General features: G+C 39.3%; 1 protein-coding gene across 1 annotated transcript in view; it reads left to right on the forward strand.

The window, feature by feature from the left end:
• Positions 1-17984, forward strand: part of FNDC3B (fibronectin type III domain containing 3B) — a 209866-nt gene that overhangs the window by 85148 nt on the left and 106734 nt on the right. The window contains exon 4 of the mRNA XM_074878513.1: positions 16838-16914. Within this exon, the coding sequence (XP_074734614.1) occupies positions 16838-16914 (77 nt within the window). The remainder of the gene's footprint in view (positions 1-16837; positions 16915-17984) is intronic.

Here is a 17984-nt window from a genome sequence, read left to right on the forward strand (position 1 = left end):
GAACCAGATAAGTATTCACAGACAGATTTGTAATATTGTCCAAAAGTTTATGCTACTAAAGATACACTTAAATATAATTCCATGGTATTTCCTCCCTGTTTTTCAGCTTTTGAATATTTTTTTGGATCCAAACCTAACGCTGAGTGGAGGGAGACAGTTGGTTGGGTTTTTCTTTTTTGGTAAAGCCTATTGAATTGTAAGCACAGCACAAAGAAGTGTTTGTTCTGGAGCCCTAACCTGATGGGTTGTGAGAGCCCTCGACAAGGGCCCGCAGTGCTCCTTGCCGCGGAGTCGCAGGAATGCGGGTGTTTGCAGAGGGGATGGCTGGGCTCACTGTCCAAACAGATCTCTGCTTGCCAACTGGGAACATATTGCAGTCTCTGTGAGGCACTCCATCACGGCTTGAATAGCTCCTCTTGTGCTCAGGCTTTCTGAATGCAAGAGAGAGAGAAATATTCCTTTCAGCCTTCTGCAATGTCAAAAAACCTTTAGTGACCATATGAGAGCATTGCCTTAATGCAGGGGTTCAGAAAGGGAAGGAAGTTGAAAAGAAGAGATGGGATTTTTACCATTTGTTGCTATATTTTTAGATTTAAACTTTTTTCACAATGAAATGTTGCTGTATCTACTTGGAAAAAAAATATTGTAAATGTACATTTTGAACATACCATTCAGTTTATTTTGAAAAAATGTTTGCTGTCACTAACAAGTTTATTGTAACTCTTTTCTAAGAGACTACAATAGTGTCTGTAAAATAATTCTCTTCATCTTCTAGGCCTTCAATTGTAGTTTGTAAACATACTTCTGTATTGGAAAATTACCATAGTAATGCCTGATTCTACAGCAGCATTTGCATTAACTGCTCCATTACCTGTGCAAGCTCAGCTGATGTTAGATGATTTTACACAAGCTTAACTCTATGCATCTGATACTCAGTTGTGTGGTATAGGTAACTTGGTATGATTTGGGTGAATCAATCTGAAAAGAGTAATATGTAGTACAGTAACTTGAGGCTCTTTGCAGCACAAGTAAAATATCAGCCTTGTTTTCTTCTCTACCCCAAGAAACATTCTCCCATTCCCTAACTATATTTATATCTAACTTAAAGGAATTATAATCCGTGTTTTATTGAAGTGCACTGCTCATCTATTTTTGTTTTCAGAATGCTTCACAAGCAATTTTGCAGTTCCAATGTTAGAGAGCTTTTTAAGTGGAAGGAAAAGCAGATGTGAAGAGTGCAAGTTGCTGGAAATAAAAAATGCATTTTAAAACCCAATGAAAAATGTTGAACTTGTTGAGTTCTGCTTAGGACTTTACAGTGTGCACACACTATCTAAGAAATAACAAGGATGTGTTTGTTCCTCGACTTTTGTGTGCAGGAGAGGGAGGAAGGACTACACTGCTGTCACTGTTTCTATAGTGACAGCTCATTCTTGAGGCAGTATTGACATAAACTGTAGTCAATCATTTATAGTGAGAAAACTTAAAAGAAAAAATTAACCATGTCTGAGTGTTTATAAGCTCTTCACAGTATATTATAAATTGCATGTGGAAGTTAATTCACTCTTTGAGGTTTGTGTAGCTTACTATGCTATAAGGTGCTGATAAAATATCCTGATGTGGTGCACAGTTCTATAAAATACCTGTAAATAGCCCTGGTTAATGGATTCACTATAGTATATTGGGGTATAAAATATCCGTAAGGGCATGATATTAAGAAACTTCTGTTTATCTTAAAGTGGGGAAAAATTAAGTCACAGTAGCAATTTTTACCAGATGATCCCTTATCTTTTATGATATATGTCTTGATAATCAGAAGTCTAATTTTATAGCAGAGTAACCTATAAGGAAGTGCTTGGTTATGGCCACATCCTTCCAAAATGTCATTTGGACCTGGCCTTTGTAGAAAAATGGGCTAAGCTTGAAACCTGAGTGTGCAAGTTTATGAATTATCCCCATATATCTTGTACCACCAGCTAATGCAGTCAGACTTGCGGACACCGGCTGTGGCTTCTGCCTTGCCTAGCAGTAGGGCCAGTTATAAAGATGGTAATACCACATGCTGTGCAAAGTTGTGGATTTCTCCATTTGATGTTTCAGAACATAATATATATTTCTCGGAGGACTTTTAGCCAGGGGCAGTGTGGCCCAGACTAACCTCCGGAAGGCAACTGGTTCCTATCAGTTGGCCACACGTTTGCTGTAGTAGGTGCAAGAGGATCCTGGAAAGTGTCTTTAGCTTGTCGGGTCTTTTAAATTCCTGGTAGCTAGTGGAGAGCTGGCATGGGTGGTACCAAGTGTTGCTTGAAAGCCTACCTGTCATCACAGTTCTCCCATGAAATATTCTGCCAACTTGTGTTATCTATAGGAAAACCTTTGGAAAACTTTCAACTTGCTTGAAAGTTGCTGCTTACTGATTTGGCATTGTGACATCCTTTGTTTTGGATGAATATTAGAAAAGTGAAAATTTTGCTCTGCATCCCATCGCTGTAAACATTCTTCTAAATGGATCATTGTAGGGCATTTTAAATCCTCCAGAACTTTACTTAGGTGTGGCTAGATTATTATCACAGAGGATAAATGAAAATCTTTTATGACCACAAATTTATGGGTTAAAATTTCGCTATTCTTAATTTTTCAGAATTACTTATTTTATCTCACAAAAGCCAGCACAAGTGTCTACAAGTATACCTGTATACAGACATATAGAAATGAGAGAGAGAGAGAAAGGAGGTAAATCCTTAACAGATGTAGTGTGGAACAATATTTCTGTTATGCTGAGACAGCAAAGTTTTTAGAAAATATAATTTCCCTAGTAAAAACTATATTGATTTAATGTAAGTCAGATGCAGGGCAAAATGAAGAGTGACAAACCACATTTTTCAGAGAATTCTTTGTTAAGTTGTTTTCTTTTGCTGTGGCTCTGGATTGTTACATACTTACTGAATTTTAGGTATTGAGGGAGAGTGGTTCAGTTAAGTTAGAGAGCTGAGTGAGCATCACTACAATTTATTTATTTTCCTGATTCTTTCTCTTGCTGTTGATGTGACAGTACCTGATAGTTTCTCTTCTTTGTTGTGCTCTGCTATAAAAGGGGGTATTGCAGCTTACAAGAAAATGTATGACAGGGTTTAGAGGTTCTTTAATGCTCTTATGTGAAAGATGTAGTTTTTGATGCTAAGCTTTCTCCTGGCAAATAAATTAGGTGACTGTAATTCTGTTGTGCTAGCCTGTCCTGCTAGCTCATGTCTGGGGTTCAACATGAAATATTTAACATTGCATGTTCAGTTTATCTGGCTAAAAGTAATGGCAGGCAGTGTTGTTGCCTACAAATCAGAGGCTAACTTGCCTTCCCAGGCTGTGGTAACCTGGACATAAAATCTGGAGTCCAGGACTGATGCAGAGAGTATGCAACATAAACTTCAGTGGCTGCCTGTTTTTTCAGCAGAAGGTCAAGGAAGTGAGGAGCTCATGGTCAAAACTCGAATTATTTTTTGAAAAAATTACGGCATTAGGTCTTCAGGGATGCTGCAAATAAGGACAAGAAGCTTATTGAAGAAAGACCTAGTCTGTAGCATGAATTATTTTTTTCAGAATGCATCATCTTTCTGGGACAGAAACTCATTTCTAGGTCTGAAATAAAAGCAACAGTCTTAGAAGTGAGAGAGAAGTTGAATAAAACTGCTTTGAGTTTAAACTCTCCGAGCAAATAAAGTAGCTAGTGCATGAGGCATGTTTCTCCAGAATACTTTTTTTGAACTTTCCAAAACAGTTGCTGAACATCATTGCAACCTTAACATTAGAAAGGCTCATAGTAAGCAATGCAGTCTTTAAACAGAAGGGTTAATGAGTTGTGTTTTCTGTAGACTTCCACGGAAAATAAGTGTTAATTTTTTTATATTCTCCTGTGATACTAATTTCTCTAGATTATTTGCTTTTTAGCCAGACCCTGTGATGCATACAAATTTCAGTAACTTCTCGATGGGTAACTGCATGAGCAAAAACGGTTGAGTCACGAGCCTGAGGCCCATGAGAATAGATCTGAAGCCAGAGTGATGCAGCGTTACAGAAGCAGGGCTTTCTTCAAGCGGTGGAGATTCTGAGTCACCAGGACAAAATGTTTTCTTTCTCCTTTTTTTTTAATCGTGTGCTGGGAGGGCTCATGCACAACTCCTATGACCCAGTGAGTTGTTTTGCTCATTGTTAGACAAATACTGTTGCATGTGCAGCAAAACTGACTCCAGGTATTCCTGTCCTTTCATTGCTGCTGCCGTTGTCAGCAGTGCTGCCTGATAGACAGGATCACTGAAATAAAAAAGATGCTGCTCACTGCTTGACCTCATAAGTGGTTTGGTTTGGAGCAGCTGAAGGGATGGGAGGGGGTTTGGATGTAGGAACACCTCATGCTGTGGCTCTACCAAAGGCAGCATCAGCCTCCCATGGTGTGAGAGTCCTAGGGGCTGACCTGGAGGCCCGGTGATTGCAGCCTCTCCAGGACAGGGTGTTAGCGCAGTATAGACTGTATAGACCTGACAGTCAGATGCATTTTATTTGTTTTAGTTTGTTGTCCATTCACTAAGCTGGAGGAGCTTCCCAGAGATGGCTTGAGTGGAAGTGAGGAGAAAGAAAAGGAAGAATATGCCTGTGGATCTCTTCCCTCTTTTGATAGAGAAGCCCTTTGGTTGTGGGTGCAACACACAAGTTGCACAGTTGTATCTGCATGCAGTTTTTGGGGTGTAGAAATACCATTCAAAGTTAAGAGAGATTTTGAACAGAAATGATGGTTTCTACCTTTAGAGCATGAGTGTTTGATAGTTGTTTAGGTACTGAAATGCTAGGAAGAGTGATTTTCTTTCTTTGTTTTTTTTAATGCTCAAAAATAATTTAAATGAAACAAGGTGGGTGAGATTTGTGTTTTAATCAGTTCCATTAAGGTAAGGCTACTGTGCTCCCTCTTTCTGTCTGGACACACACAGTCCTTGCCCTTGTTAGTACATGAACTCCTGCAGCCACAGGAACCAAAGTTAGGACTTGGAATTTTATCTTTTGAAAATTGCAACTTCCCCCTCCTCCCCTTGCTTTGTAAGGAGAAACGCTATAATACTGAATTTGGAATCTTCACTTTATGAACTGAGATGGTAGATCCCAACAGCAGAGTTGAAGTACCAAGAAATTAAAATAATTCAGTAGGTAGTTTTTCAATCTAAGGTTGCTGAGAGGAAATCAAGAACATTCCTTGAATAGTCTCAAAGTGGCTAAATCCCTTCTCCCCGCACCCCACTTGCTTTCTGCAAATTCCAGACTCTGCGGGTGGAGTTGTCATGGCGGGCTGGGAACCTCCTTAGCCTGGGAATAAATCCCCAGCGATGGGATTATTCCGATGCAACTGCACCCCTGAAGCCCCCTGAGCAGAGGCAGCTGTGCCAGCCCTCTCTCCTGCAAGGCAGGGCTTTTCTTTGCTGGGGTGGACATGCTGAAGACCTGGGAACCACTGAAAGGATAACTTTTTTGCTCATATGTTTTTAATATGAGCATTAAAAATGCTTTTTAATAACTTCTGTGTTATACCAAGCTGTATGTTGTTCCCCTAAAAACTCCTCGGCAATAAATACCTGAAGAGTGCAGGCCAGTTGAAATGCTTACTCCCTGGAGGATAGGGGGGTTTTAATCTCTATCAAACTGCACAGTTAATGTTTAGGATAGTAAATTAATTTCACAGTTGCTATAGCCAACAACCCTTTATTGCATTTGAAAATTCAGAATATTTTAGGTGTGCTATGGAGAAACTGTTCTAGATCCATTCTTTTTAAATTAGAAGTGTTATTTTAATAATTAGAGGAATGTAGTTAATTATGCAATATTTTTTCTTATCAACAGTTAATTTATATAGGAAGGGTAGAGTCTAATTCTTCCCACTATGTCATACTATTTGATAGGATTGTTTATCTGGGGACACAGGAAAATAAGAATTTATGGTTTATTTTTTGAAGGATGTAATGCTGTCATTAGCTGAGAGGCATGTTTTAAAAACAGCTCAACTAATGTGCTCCTGGCAGTGGCTCAGCTTAGAAATATAAGAAATGAAGTGAAAACAAGGGGAGGATCACGGGTCCCTTCAAACATAACCTGGTGAGTTATAGCCTTCCTCCTCACCTTTAGTGTTTATAAACGAAAGGCTGTGAAAAAGCAAGATAGTGCTGTCTCTGGGAGAGCCACCATATAGCTGAGAGCTACAGAAAGAGTCTGCTGGAGTAGAAGAGGTGAGGAGGAACCAAAGTCAATACAAGCAGCTTTTTGTGACTCACTGGGTTCAGGTGGCTCTTCCGGGCTTTGCACTGGGATTTGAGCACCTTCTTTTTGGTTTGGTGTGACTGGAGGAGGTTCAGAGAACAGCAACAAAGAGAATTGGGTTTGTAAACATGAGCTATGATAAAAGCTTGAAAAATGGGGTTTGTTTTGGTCTATGGAAGGGCAGGCTCAAGGGAGATAGGGCAAAGCGAAGGGGGACAGGTGGGGGTTGGAAAGAAAATAATGAAAAGGTTGTGGAAAGAAAATAATAGAAGGTTCCTCTGCACACTATTGTGGGTGGAGAATGAACAAGCAGAAATTTTGAAAGAAAGTCGCTCAAGTTGGACACAATTCCAATGCAAAGGCAGGTAGGCAATGGAAGACACTAGCTGGGGACTTCATGGAGCTTTGGTCACTGAAGATGCTGAAGAAGACACATCTGTCAGGAGAGGCTCAGGTGGACCCTCTGGCTTTCTCTGGGGAAGGGAGAGCTGTGCTCCGGCAGCTCCCTGTTTCAGGAAGGTATTTTATTTGTCTGCTGTACTCACTGATCCAGAAGAATGATATTCTGGTTGAGGCTCCTCTACTTAAGATGCAGCTTCTTTATTTTTTTGATTCTTAATGAGCTGCTTCAGGATTACCGAACCACTGTGAAGGCGGGAGGAGATGGCTCTCCCTGTGGTGTGAGCAAAGCTCAGCTGGGAAACCCCTGGGCTCACTGAGAGCGTCTCTGAGCACTGCACTGATTGTCACACTTAAGATTTTAGCTTGCATTTTTTTTTCCAAGTTATTCTGGTGTAAGTGCAATACTGTAATGAAACTGCCAACAGAGGGACAGAAAATATTTAATATCTTGAAATTTGCTTATAATACTTAATATATGTGTGTATATGTGTATAATTTATATAGGTATATGTGTATATATATCTGTAAATAAATATATACATATATATAAAAAAAAATGTGCTTCTACTCCAGAGAGATGGCAGTTTACCACAGCCTCACGAAAGAGCCCAGCATGTACCTGAGTACCAAGGCTGTTGATTCTCCTTCTCTCCCCGCCCCCATGTGATAGAGTGCTTGTTTGTGGCAGGTGGATATAAATTGCTATGGTTTTGATGAGCACATTCAAATAGAGAATTTTAGATGATTCACTGAAGTCCAGGATCCAAACATGTCATGAACAAAACTCGTCAACCCCTGTGATGATGATTGGTGGCACTGTGTCAGCACGAGGCGGGTGGTAGGATTGAAAGTTTGCTTTAGTTTTCGCTGGCTAGCTGATATTTCTCACTGTGGGTGGACAGGTAGAGAATAGCCATTGCCTAATTGCTGCCTCGTTTGGGGCAGGTGGAAGAGAACGTGCTGTGTAACTTTATTGTTGGCTAGGTTTTGGGTCTGTTGCTGATTGTACAATCCTTTTGCTGTTGCCATGGGAAAGCAGTAATTATATTATGAATAATTGGAGCATTTTCTTTTGCTGCTGCAGAAAACTGGTGTTGTATAATTATCGCTACCTAATGGAAGTTGTGCTCAAAGCTGATTGTTCAGCATTTGTATAAACCTGTTGCAGAGAACAAAACTTTTTGCAAGTGAATGCCGTTTTATAAACATGCCGGAAAGCTAACACACGCACACACGCTCTCCGAAAAGCATTTGCATCACTAGAATATGTGGAAGAGCTGTATCAAAATTGCAAAGGCAAAATAATGTCTGTAGTTGAACTTCCATTCTTATGATGCTCTTGTGGCTTGTTGTTTGTCTTTCTACAAATAAATAACTTCTATTGATATTAGGCAAACAGTGTCATATTGTATGTAAATGATAATGCTGTTCATAACTGGTGCAAAAATAAAAGAACTTTCATTTCATGACATCTGTTTCTCCTAAAACTGAGTTCCAGTTAAAAATTAGTGCAATGGTTATATAGGTCTGGTGGGAAGCTCAGCTTGGAGGATGTTAATCCTTGTATTGCTGTTCAAAGCTTCAGCAGTGTAAAAACTTGATACATGAGATTTTTTTGATTCTAAAGTGAAGCCCGATGCCGATAGATATTTCCCATCATTTGCATGGGTTGGCAATAGTTATTTGATGAGTTTCTCCCATTTCTGCGTTCAGCTTTATGGTCTCCTTTTCTTTCTTGAGCCTCCTGCAAAGGACAGGCTGCAGTTTTCTGTGCAACATGTCTTCTGTCTTACCTTTCTTAGTGCTGTTCTCTCTGTTCAACCACGGACTTTCTGGCATATTTCTATCATAAAACAAAGGGTTATGCAAAGTAAAAAAAAGTTCATAGATATGAGGAGGACTGACTTCTTTCAAAACAGAGTATTTTCTTATGCGATACCCTACTGTCCTTTAATAGCCTGAACATTTATTCAGGCTTAAGTATTGTCTTATGACCTAAACCCTATTCTGGGTTTGTGTCCAGTTACGTTCCCACAAGCTTCCTGTGTGACCCTGCATTAGGCATTTCATTTCTTTGTCCCACAGTTTCACTTGTGAAGCAAGGAGAATAACAACCCCACTCCAGCCAGATGTTCTGGGGCTGGATTCGTGAGTCCTTGTAGGATAACGTGCTGCTGGGTCATAGAAGTGCTTTCGTGCTTCTGCTTCAGATGTCAGGATGTCATCTCGGGCTAATATTCATCACGAAACAAATGTCTCTCCAGTTTCAGGTTATTGTGTTGTGGCTTGTGTACTAATGGATTAATTTCAGATGTTTTCAACATAGCTGGTTGTTCTCTTTGTTTCCAAAGTAGTCCTAATTTATTTAACAGTATTTGCCATTCAAGTCAACTGATTTTAGACAGATGTTTGTCTCCTGTGTTTTAGTCTAGACATCTATGATTTACAATCTGTAGCCCATCTGGTGAATTGCCATGGGAGTATGCTTATTTTCAATGCTTGAAGTATTGCAACATACTCTTTGCAAGTGTTTTTGCAGTAGCAGCTGATGAGCCAACCATCAGAAAAGGTTTATTTTAGCAGAAGAATCCCAACTTGTTTGTTCAGATTAGGGCAAGAAAATACTCAGTTTCTATTGAAAACAACAACAAGAAAATGTTCCATTCCAAAATGTTGCCAGTAAATTGAAACTCTAGAATAATAATGGGCCTAGCTTAAAAAAGAAACAAAACCCACCTGGGAATGTAGAACAGCAAGGGACCTGAAGAATCCATCTCCACTCTGTGTGGCTGAACAAGTATACTTGTCTAACCTTTTCTAAAGATTTCAGTGAGCTTTATATTGTCAGAGTTTCTCGTGTAAGCTTAATTATCTCTGCTGCAGATTGTGGTTACTGGTGCTCTGTCCCTGGTGTAGGGTGGCACTATGCTGCGGGATCAGGTCCTTGTCCCCAGGTGCTTCCTGCCCCCCTTCCAGCCTGACGACAGGAGGAGAAGCTGTAGATGCACAAGTGGATGATGTGCCAGGCTATTAAAGCAGCCTGTTGATCTTGTCTGGACTCTCCTTTGCTTCTTAAATTAGTGAAGTGTGATGAACCCCAAAAACAAGGTGCAGGATGGCATGTGAGGTCTTGCAGGTGAGGAGTGGGACAATTCAGGATAAGTATCTCAAAAGGCAACGCACTTAATGTTTAGAACATCAAACGTTGGATGTTTGAAAATATATTAATTCATAGTTCTGTGGGGGATAAAAAGGAGCATTTAACCTAGCTTCCTCTTCAAATTCAGATGCAATACTGCTGCTTGTAGTATTGTGATAGCTTCAGAGAGGGCTTGTTTGGTGCAACTGATATATTTTAGTTCATTTCCGGTTTTTAAGGGTTAGCGTATTATTTCTAGAATATGCCCCAAACCAGAATACAACATCTGGGAGACACACATTGCAGAATAGTATGCTGCTGAGTAGGAATCTCTTGGTTCTTACATTAAAGTGTAGTGCTGTTGTTTCACTCCAAATTGAATGTACTTGAGCCTCCTGCTGTGTATAGCAGGTCAAGTAGCAAACACAGGTAAAATAAACTGTTTTCAAGAGTCTTTAGTGTAAACAGCAAAGGTGCTGTCATGTAAATAAGTCAGAAAATGCTCCAGGAGCTGTCTGCTTGATGCATTTGGCACCGATTTCTGAATATTTTGATTTGATGTTTGGTTGAGTGAGTTTGTCTGCCCATGTTGAAAACATCAGTCAAACCCAGACTCTAGATTGGATATTATTGTAGGGCCTGTGGCTGAAAGGTCCAAGTACTGAGCATGTAAATCAAGTGTACATGATTTACAGTTTAATGTTAGTAATGATAATGCACTGAAACTCCCAGAGACCAATGTATTTTTTAATAAATTTAATTATTTTTACAATTTATTTTTAATTATATTTATGGCAAATTAAATTGATAATCTGGGGGAGTGGGTAAAGGACTGTTATTAACTGTAACCTCTCCTAACGTAGTCACAGGATTTAAAAGGATATTGAAAAAACATAAAGCAGTCATAGAAGTTGCAAAGCAGTTTAAGCAGTGCATTTCACCTACGTCTGCAGTGCTTCAATATCCACTTTCAAACACTGTTGGCATGTATAGATTGAGATAACTGTTCAGTGGTTAAGCCATTCAGATGCAGGAGACTTCAAGCTGATTGTTTTTGTTTCATTTGCATATAAGTAGTCATTTGATGTGGGATTCCAATATCATTTGAAATCCATGGAGCCATTTCTGTTAAACTTGAGAGTATTGGAAATGTTTTTGTACTAGTCTTACAAGGTGAAGGAATTACTTCATACTGCTGAACTGTGATCTGAATAGAAAAGCAGCACAGTTGAGGTGCCAGACAATGTGAATGGACATGTGGTAGGCATCCTTTTATTCACATCCTTACGTGTAGATGAGGTTGTCTTAAAAAAAATTGAGGTATGTACAGATGAGCAGTGTAAAGCGCTCTATATGCTGCCTTCTTCTGACATGACCTGGTGCCATGGGGATGTCCAAGTGCTGGATGCTTTCGTTAACGCTATGCCTTGATAAGCTGTATTGATAACACTATTTTTGCACCTTTCATGACCCCACCTATGGCAGGTTGAATGTAGCAGAGGTAGGATTTTTTTCTGACATTTCAGAACTCTCCAAAGGTATTTTTTTAAAGCTGTCATTTTACCCCCCTCAAGCACTTAATATGGTAAAAGCTGCTCCTTCTTTTCTCTCTAATGTGGAGTTGCTTTAATCTACAAATTTATACTCACCTCAGGGCAAAGTATTGGGAGTCTGATCAGCAATGCATTTAAGACCCTGGGTCCTAGTAACTTAAGTAGACACCTGGGAGTTGAATCTTCCCCTGCCTTTTACCATATGTGAACGGAGTTAAGTTAGCATCCGAATTAGCTCTTGTCTAGGAGAGATTGTACCTCAAAATTGTGGTGATATTTATATGTGAAAGCTCTTCACATCCTGTGTTAAAGGTTTTTATAAAGTGGTCTGACATACTTGTGTTAGCTTGTGCTAACAAGCAGTTTTAGGCTGAGGCCGAAAGGGTGGGAAAAACCTCGGCTGCAAAGGAAAGAAGATGAATGGAAGGTTCCAGGATTTTTTCTGGTTTTGTTTTCCTTGTCATCACCTTGTTTGGTCCGTAAGCTGCTTTGAGAATAACCAAGTGGAGGGAGAAGACACGTGTGCCTGACAGCGACAGGGAGCCTGTTTCTCCTTATTTCATTGAGGAAATTGTTCCGGAACAGCTGCTCATCCATGTGAAAGGCAAACCCTTGGGTCCTGGCCAAGGTCAGCAAGTCCTGGGTCATTTGTGTTAGCAAAACAGGCCCATTTGCCCTTTAATTATCTTTCCTTTTCATTCGGTCACACCTCTTGCTCCATAGATGTACTTCCTGAGAAGCGCCCTGTGTAGTGGAAGATGTGATACCAGTTTTGTTGTGAATCAGAGGGAGGCATAATATTTTTTTCATGGATTGCTTATAACTGTTAAGCTTTATAAAGTAGAATGTATTTACCTGGCTGATATTAATTTTCTATTTAGCTAGTGCAGTAGCTTCTTGTTATTAAAATATACAGGGTTCTTAAATTTCAAAGTAAAAAGTGCCCAAATCACTAAATTTCATATTGTTTCTCTGCTAAAGCAGATGTTCCGGCGTGAAATGGTAAGTTGGTACATGTTTGCTACAAACAAGGCTGAGAAATTCCTGAATTTCAGAGAGTTTTCAGTAACTGGTCTCAGAATGGGAACTTTATAATGAAGCCCTGTAGAATTTGCTCTTAGTAATAAGGTATGCAAAACGGTCAGTAGAAACATGGAGTAAAACATGCCCATGTGCTGGAGCTGGGTGTGAAAAATATTCTATGGTGGATATAATTTAGTAATAAAGAGAAAAGCAATGCTCTATAAGCACTAAGGAAAATAGTGTTGTAAAATTACTTCTTTGCCCTATAATGCTATGTGGAAAGAAAGAACTAGGAAAGATGCATTGCTATAGCTGGAGGAACTGAAATGCCAGATTTTGGCTTCCATAATTTAAGGAAAAAACCACAATTAAACTGAAGTGATCTTTAATGCATGCATAAAAGGTCACTCAGGAACAAGAAAAAAGCATACTTATTCCAAAATTGGTTTTATGCAAGAATTTTGAAAGTGTCATGGATTGCAACTAAGGCTATAATTAGCCTTGTAAACCTTGGGACAGAAGTTTCTCCAGTAGATTGTGACGTGGTTCCTGAAGGAATGAAAATGGCCAGAAGAACTGACAGTCCCTCCATGACAGCAGCATCCTCTTGACAGGGGAAGAGGGAGACAGAGATGGAAGAGAGACTTGCTTTGATCTGCAGCTTCACACAACAAGCCATGATACAAGAAGGAATAGAGTAATTGTTATCGTTTTTGTTAGACTGTGTGTGCAGGTGTGTTTTTTAAAAAGGCAATAGATTTGCAAAACCTTTTTGGTCATCTAAAATAGTTAAAATAATTAGCTACACGCTGTTGGAGGAGTGACAGAGCAGCACAAGAGAGTGCATGTGGCTTGGAAGAGGAGGACAGGCTCTTACTGGGGTGTCAAGCTGTTAATTAGCTCTGCCACAATAAGAGACTTAATTATTAACATGTGTTAGAAACATGAAAACTTTGTGCTTTTGCAGCTAGGGCCAAGTGTGGTCTGTCACCTGCCTGGCTGATGGTCTTCAGTGCCTTCAGCCTGGTGGCTCCTCTGCTTTTCCTCTTATTTCAGAGGAGGGGGAATCATTTCCTTGCACCTGCATTTTGGATGGAGCCAGCCCCACATTTTGGGGCAGCCCTCCAGAAGCTGATGGAGGTGCTGTGTATTTACGGTGTTGGAGCTCGGGGTGGAATTTGGCCTCTTGCTTTGTCAGCAGAGGTGGCCAAAGCTGCTCTGGCTCGGTTTCATTGTGAACTCAGGAGACAGCTTCGGTTTTTTAACAGGTTTGAAAAGTATTAAAGTGAGCTTATTTCGGTGTACAGCATCCGTGTTAGAACGGACTGACTTTTTTCTCATTTAAATTAAACTTTGTATTGAACCAGGAGCTTCAATTAAAACTTGCAAAGCTCTTATTCCCTAGAGGATGCATTACTTATATCCATCCTGTGCATATAAGCAACTGAGGACCATCCTTCTCTAAATGGCTACTTTTTAACAGTTCAAAAATATTTGACATAAACAAAAATACTCAAAAAACCCCCAAACCCCCACCACCCAAAAGGTATGGTTTTGTTTTAGTGTTAATTGGGGAATGGTTTCACTGCAAGAACAGTCTTTAATTCTTGGGTCTCCTTGTGCTGTGGAGATGGGGCTCTGTATTTTGCTCGCTACTGCTTGAAGTTGTTTTGATACCGTTGATGAGAGAGATTAAATAATGTATGCTAAAGTCATTTGGCTAGCCTTGAAATCAAAGCACTGGAAACAAAATCTAACTACAAATCACTAGGCTGTCATTCTTTTAAAACCTGTTATCCAAATGACTTTAACAGTTTGTGGGTCATACGCAAGGTTAAGAATCATCTTGCATGGTGCACGTTTTGATGATAAAACACAATTATTTTTTTATTGGAATGGAAGTGTTACCGTCAACAGTGTCGGTGTGGGAGTTTGATTTCTTCCTGCAAGTCGATCACTACTCCATATGAGCAATTGGCACAAGGTGTAGAAGGACAGATATGAGGACTGCCAAGTGAAGTGCTTTTCAATTGTATAGAGACTATCTGGTCTGTATGTAGAAATTCCCAAACTGTTCCATTTTTTAAATTATTTCCAAGTCAGAGTACTTACTTTTGAGAAAGACTGTCTAGGGCCAATATGACTATAAGTATATAGTGTTTTGGTGAGGAGCTGAAACAGGTTAAATGTTAAAACTTCATTATATTAAGCAACATTTACATGCAACATTTAAATTACTGTCTACTTAAATGGTGAACTCAGGATTTTTAATTTTATAGAGACTTTTTCTTGCAGTTTTTCAGGTTTGAGAAATCACTGACAAGGAATGAGTTGCATAAGTGTTATCTATTCATTTTACCTAATCTTGGGCCTGTTCCATCCTGAAGAACTGAACAACACTTGATGATCCAGTGTGGACTGAATCCCCCCAAAACGTGTTATTGTGTGTTTACCGGTATTGGCAGTTACGTATAGATATACTGTCCAACTTACTGTGGAGTGAAACTTGGCAGTGTAGACCAAAGCAGATTCAGAGAGAAATAAAAAAACATGTTCCTCAAAAGAAGTTTGCAGACATTTTTTCTGATAGGGAAAATGCATTTACTTAAATAATATTTCTGTCAAGTTCCTTCTGAACCAGTGGTCACTTCATATTTTTGATGGGTTTAAGTTGAGCCATTTAGATGGCAACTCCACCCCCCCACAACTGCTTACTGCTCATGCTGAGGTTTTTTTTGCATTCACACTAAAATTCTCGAACATCTGGGGAGACAAATGATGTTGAAAGGGAGGGAACCCATATGAGCTGAGTAAGGAGAGGTAATAATGACTTTTTTTCCTTATTGTAGCTGTAGTATAGATCAAGTTCCCTATTTAGTTAAGTATAGGGAAGTATGAAGAGCAGCAGAACCACACACCTAAAATGAGTTCTTTAAATTAAACTTCACAGTTTCTATGTGCCTAATATACTTGATGATAAATTACCGTATTTCAAATCTAGATGTGACTAGTAAAAACCATATGTGCTGACTGTAAATAACTGGATAGAGAAAACAAGCTAAGATCAGAGGAGATAGAAATAACTCTGATGGATTCCTGTGTTTAACTTGGATTTTGAGAGGTTGGGAAGTCCTGCTTATTTTATGATAAGCAGCCTAAGGAGTGTAAAAATGTAGATGAATAGGGAATGACTTTTTACTAATTTAATGTGGACTCGTTTTGATGATACCAAACAACCGACTATGGCTCACTTAATTGTTGGGGATTTGATTAGATTTGTCTAAACTTTAGGAGCAGTCACTCCTGAAGTCTATTACATCCCATCTGTGCCTGAAATCCTTTGTATATTTTAGCATTCAGCTTCCTTACCTAGAATGTGATTTGGTTTGGAGATGTTAGATGGTTCTCCATCAGAGAAGGTTATGAAGTTATCTTTTGTATTGTTAGTCAAAGCTAAAGTTCAGTGTGCACTAACAAGGAGCAGAGTTCTCTCTGAGCTCCTCTCAAGAGTTTGACCATGACTATTTTCTTAGCCCATGGCAAATGGGCTAACGAACAGGTTAGTGTAAACATTTTAATTCATAATAAGGAAGTAATGAAATAAACTCTTCTTTTTCAAAGTAGTAGACTGTCATTGCAAACATCCTTCTGATGTTCAGGGGGTTCATTTTACTGACTGCTCTGTGTGATGTTCCCGATTTGGCAGAATCTATGAGCAATTGAGTGAACTATTTCCATTTTATCTAGACACTTTCTTTTAGCTGTGAGGCTGTGTTTGCAAAACTCAAATGGTTATGGCACTTGCTTTGTTATACTTGTACTCAGTGCCTCAAAATGGAACTTGCATGTTCAGGGCTTGATTTTGGAGTGGAAACCATAAGCTTCTTGCTCATATAACTACATTCCAAGGTTAGTCTGAATAGCTGAAATAATGAATTTGGTCTTTGTGCATTCTTAAATAGATAGATAGTTTTTCACATATGTGATTTTTTTTTTTTTTTTTGCTACAATTGGACGCTTTCCTTGGGAGCTGCCTAATTCCAGGCTGCACAGTTTCTGCTTTGTTCTCTGCTTCTATGACTTCGACAAGAATAACTTAACCAGATTTCAATATAGGAATTGTGGGCTGCTAAAGGACATATTGTGTTACTGCTTAATGCTGTATAAGTTGATCAGTGGGTAATATAAAGTCTATGTTTTAACTGTTTTATGATGAAAATATTATTTCAGCGGAATATATGGTAAAGTCATTGAACAATGATCTTATTCTCAGAATGATGGCAGAAGGCATTTTTCCATATACTAGATATTAGTGGAGCTGCTCATTTTGTTATTGCAGGCTTGAAAAATAAAGCTATTTTTAGCCTTTTCTGAGCAATTGTGCATTTCTTTCAACTGCAAAAACTAGTATCTTCTTTCTTCCTGTTAGGTCCAGCAGAGGTTCCCATGATGTCACCCAATGGATCCATTCCCCCTATTCATGTGCCTCCCGGTTATATCTCACAGGTATGCTTCTTGAAGAATTATAATGTATATAAAAGCAATAACATTGAACTATATAGAGAAGTCTACTTGGTCGAAGTTTAATTTAGAAATAATAGTGAAAACGGTAATACATATTTTCATACTCCTCTTTACTCACAGCACATACACATGTTTGCGCAAGTGATCATGCATGTGCACCTTCACACCATAGTATGTATACCGGGGTTTTTTTTAACATTAGCAAAAGCTATGCATACAGATTGAGTCTATATGTGCAACTTCTCTCCTTTTGTGAGAGGGAGAGAGGTCCACGTTGTTAGGTGATGCCTTAAGTTCTAGGGTGACAGTCAGAAGGGGTAGGAGACCAGTGGAAGTGAGAGAAGGAGCCACTGTAGCTATAAAATATGCTGTTGGTCTTCAGTATCTTCCCAGCAGAAATCCTGCAGTGTATCAAGAACTCAGCATTTTGGTTTGTTTTTAATAATAAATGTGATTTAATTATCTATGGAAAAAAACCAAAAAGCTTTTCAGCTTCCTGAAGTAGGGAAGAAAAAAAGAAAAAGGAAAAAAAATAGTCGATGTAAGGCAGAATAGCTGTGAACAATACAATAAATCCAATAATTTCACCCCTTTCACTGCGATCTAGACTGGACTGAAAGCTTCATTAGAAGCATACAGATATGCTTGAAGAATAGCTTAAGAGCTTTTCATACATATATTTTGGCATCTTGTTAAGCAGAAAATAGATGATGTTCTGGAATCCATTCCCCTCCCCAGGAAACATGTGAGGTTGTGTAAGTCTGAAAAATTGTGGATGGCGTCATACTTAAATCCCACAAAATACTGCAATCGCTCTGTGGTATTTTAACTTCTGAACAGAGTGAAAACACGCCCCAAGTACGGGTGGCATTGTTGGCCAGCCTAGGAGAGAGGGCACGCAGCACGGCAGGGTGAGCCAGCTTCCTCCTGCTTCTTAAGCATCCCAAGGTGGGTGGTTGGGGTACACTTTGAGAGAGAGAGCATTTGCAGTGCTGTTTAATACTCCTCATACGCTCAGCTAACATAATAAACTGGCCCATATCATGCAGAGG

This window comes from Strix uralensis, chromosome 9, assembly GCF_047716275.1.
Source record: "Strix uralensis isolate ZFMK-TIS-50842 chromosome 9, bStrUra1, whole genome shotgun sequence".
NCBI lineage: Eukaryota > Metazoa > Chordata > Aves > Strigiformes > Strigidae > Strix > Strix uralensis.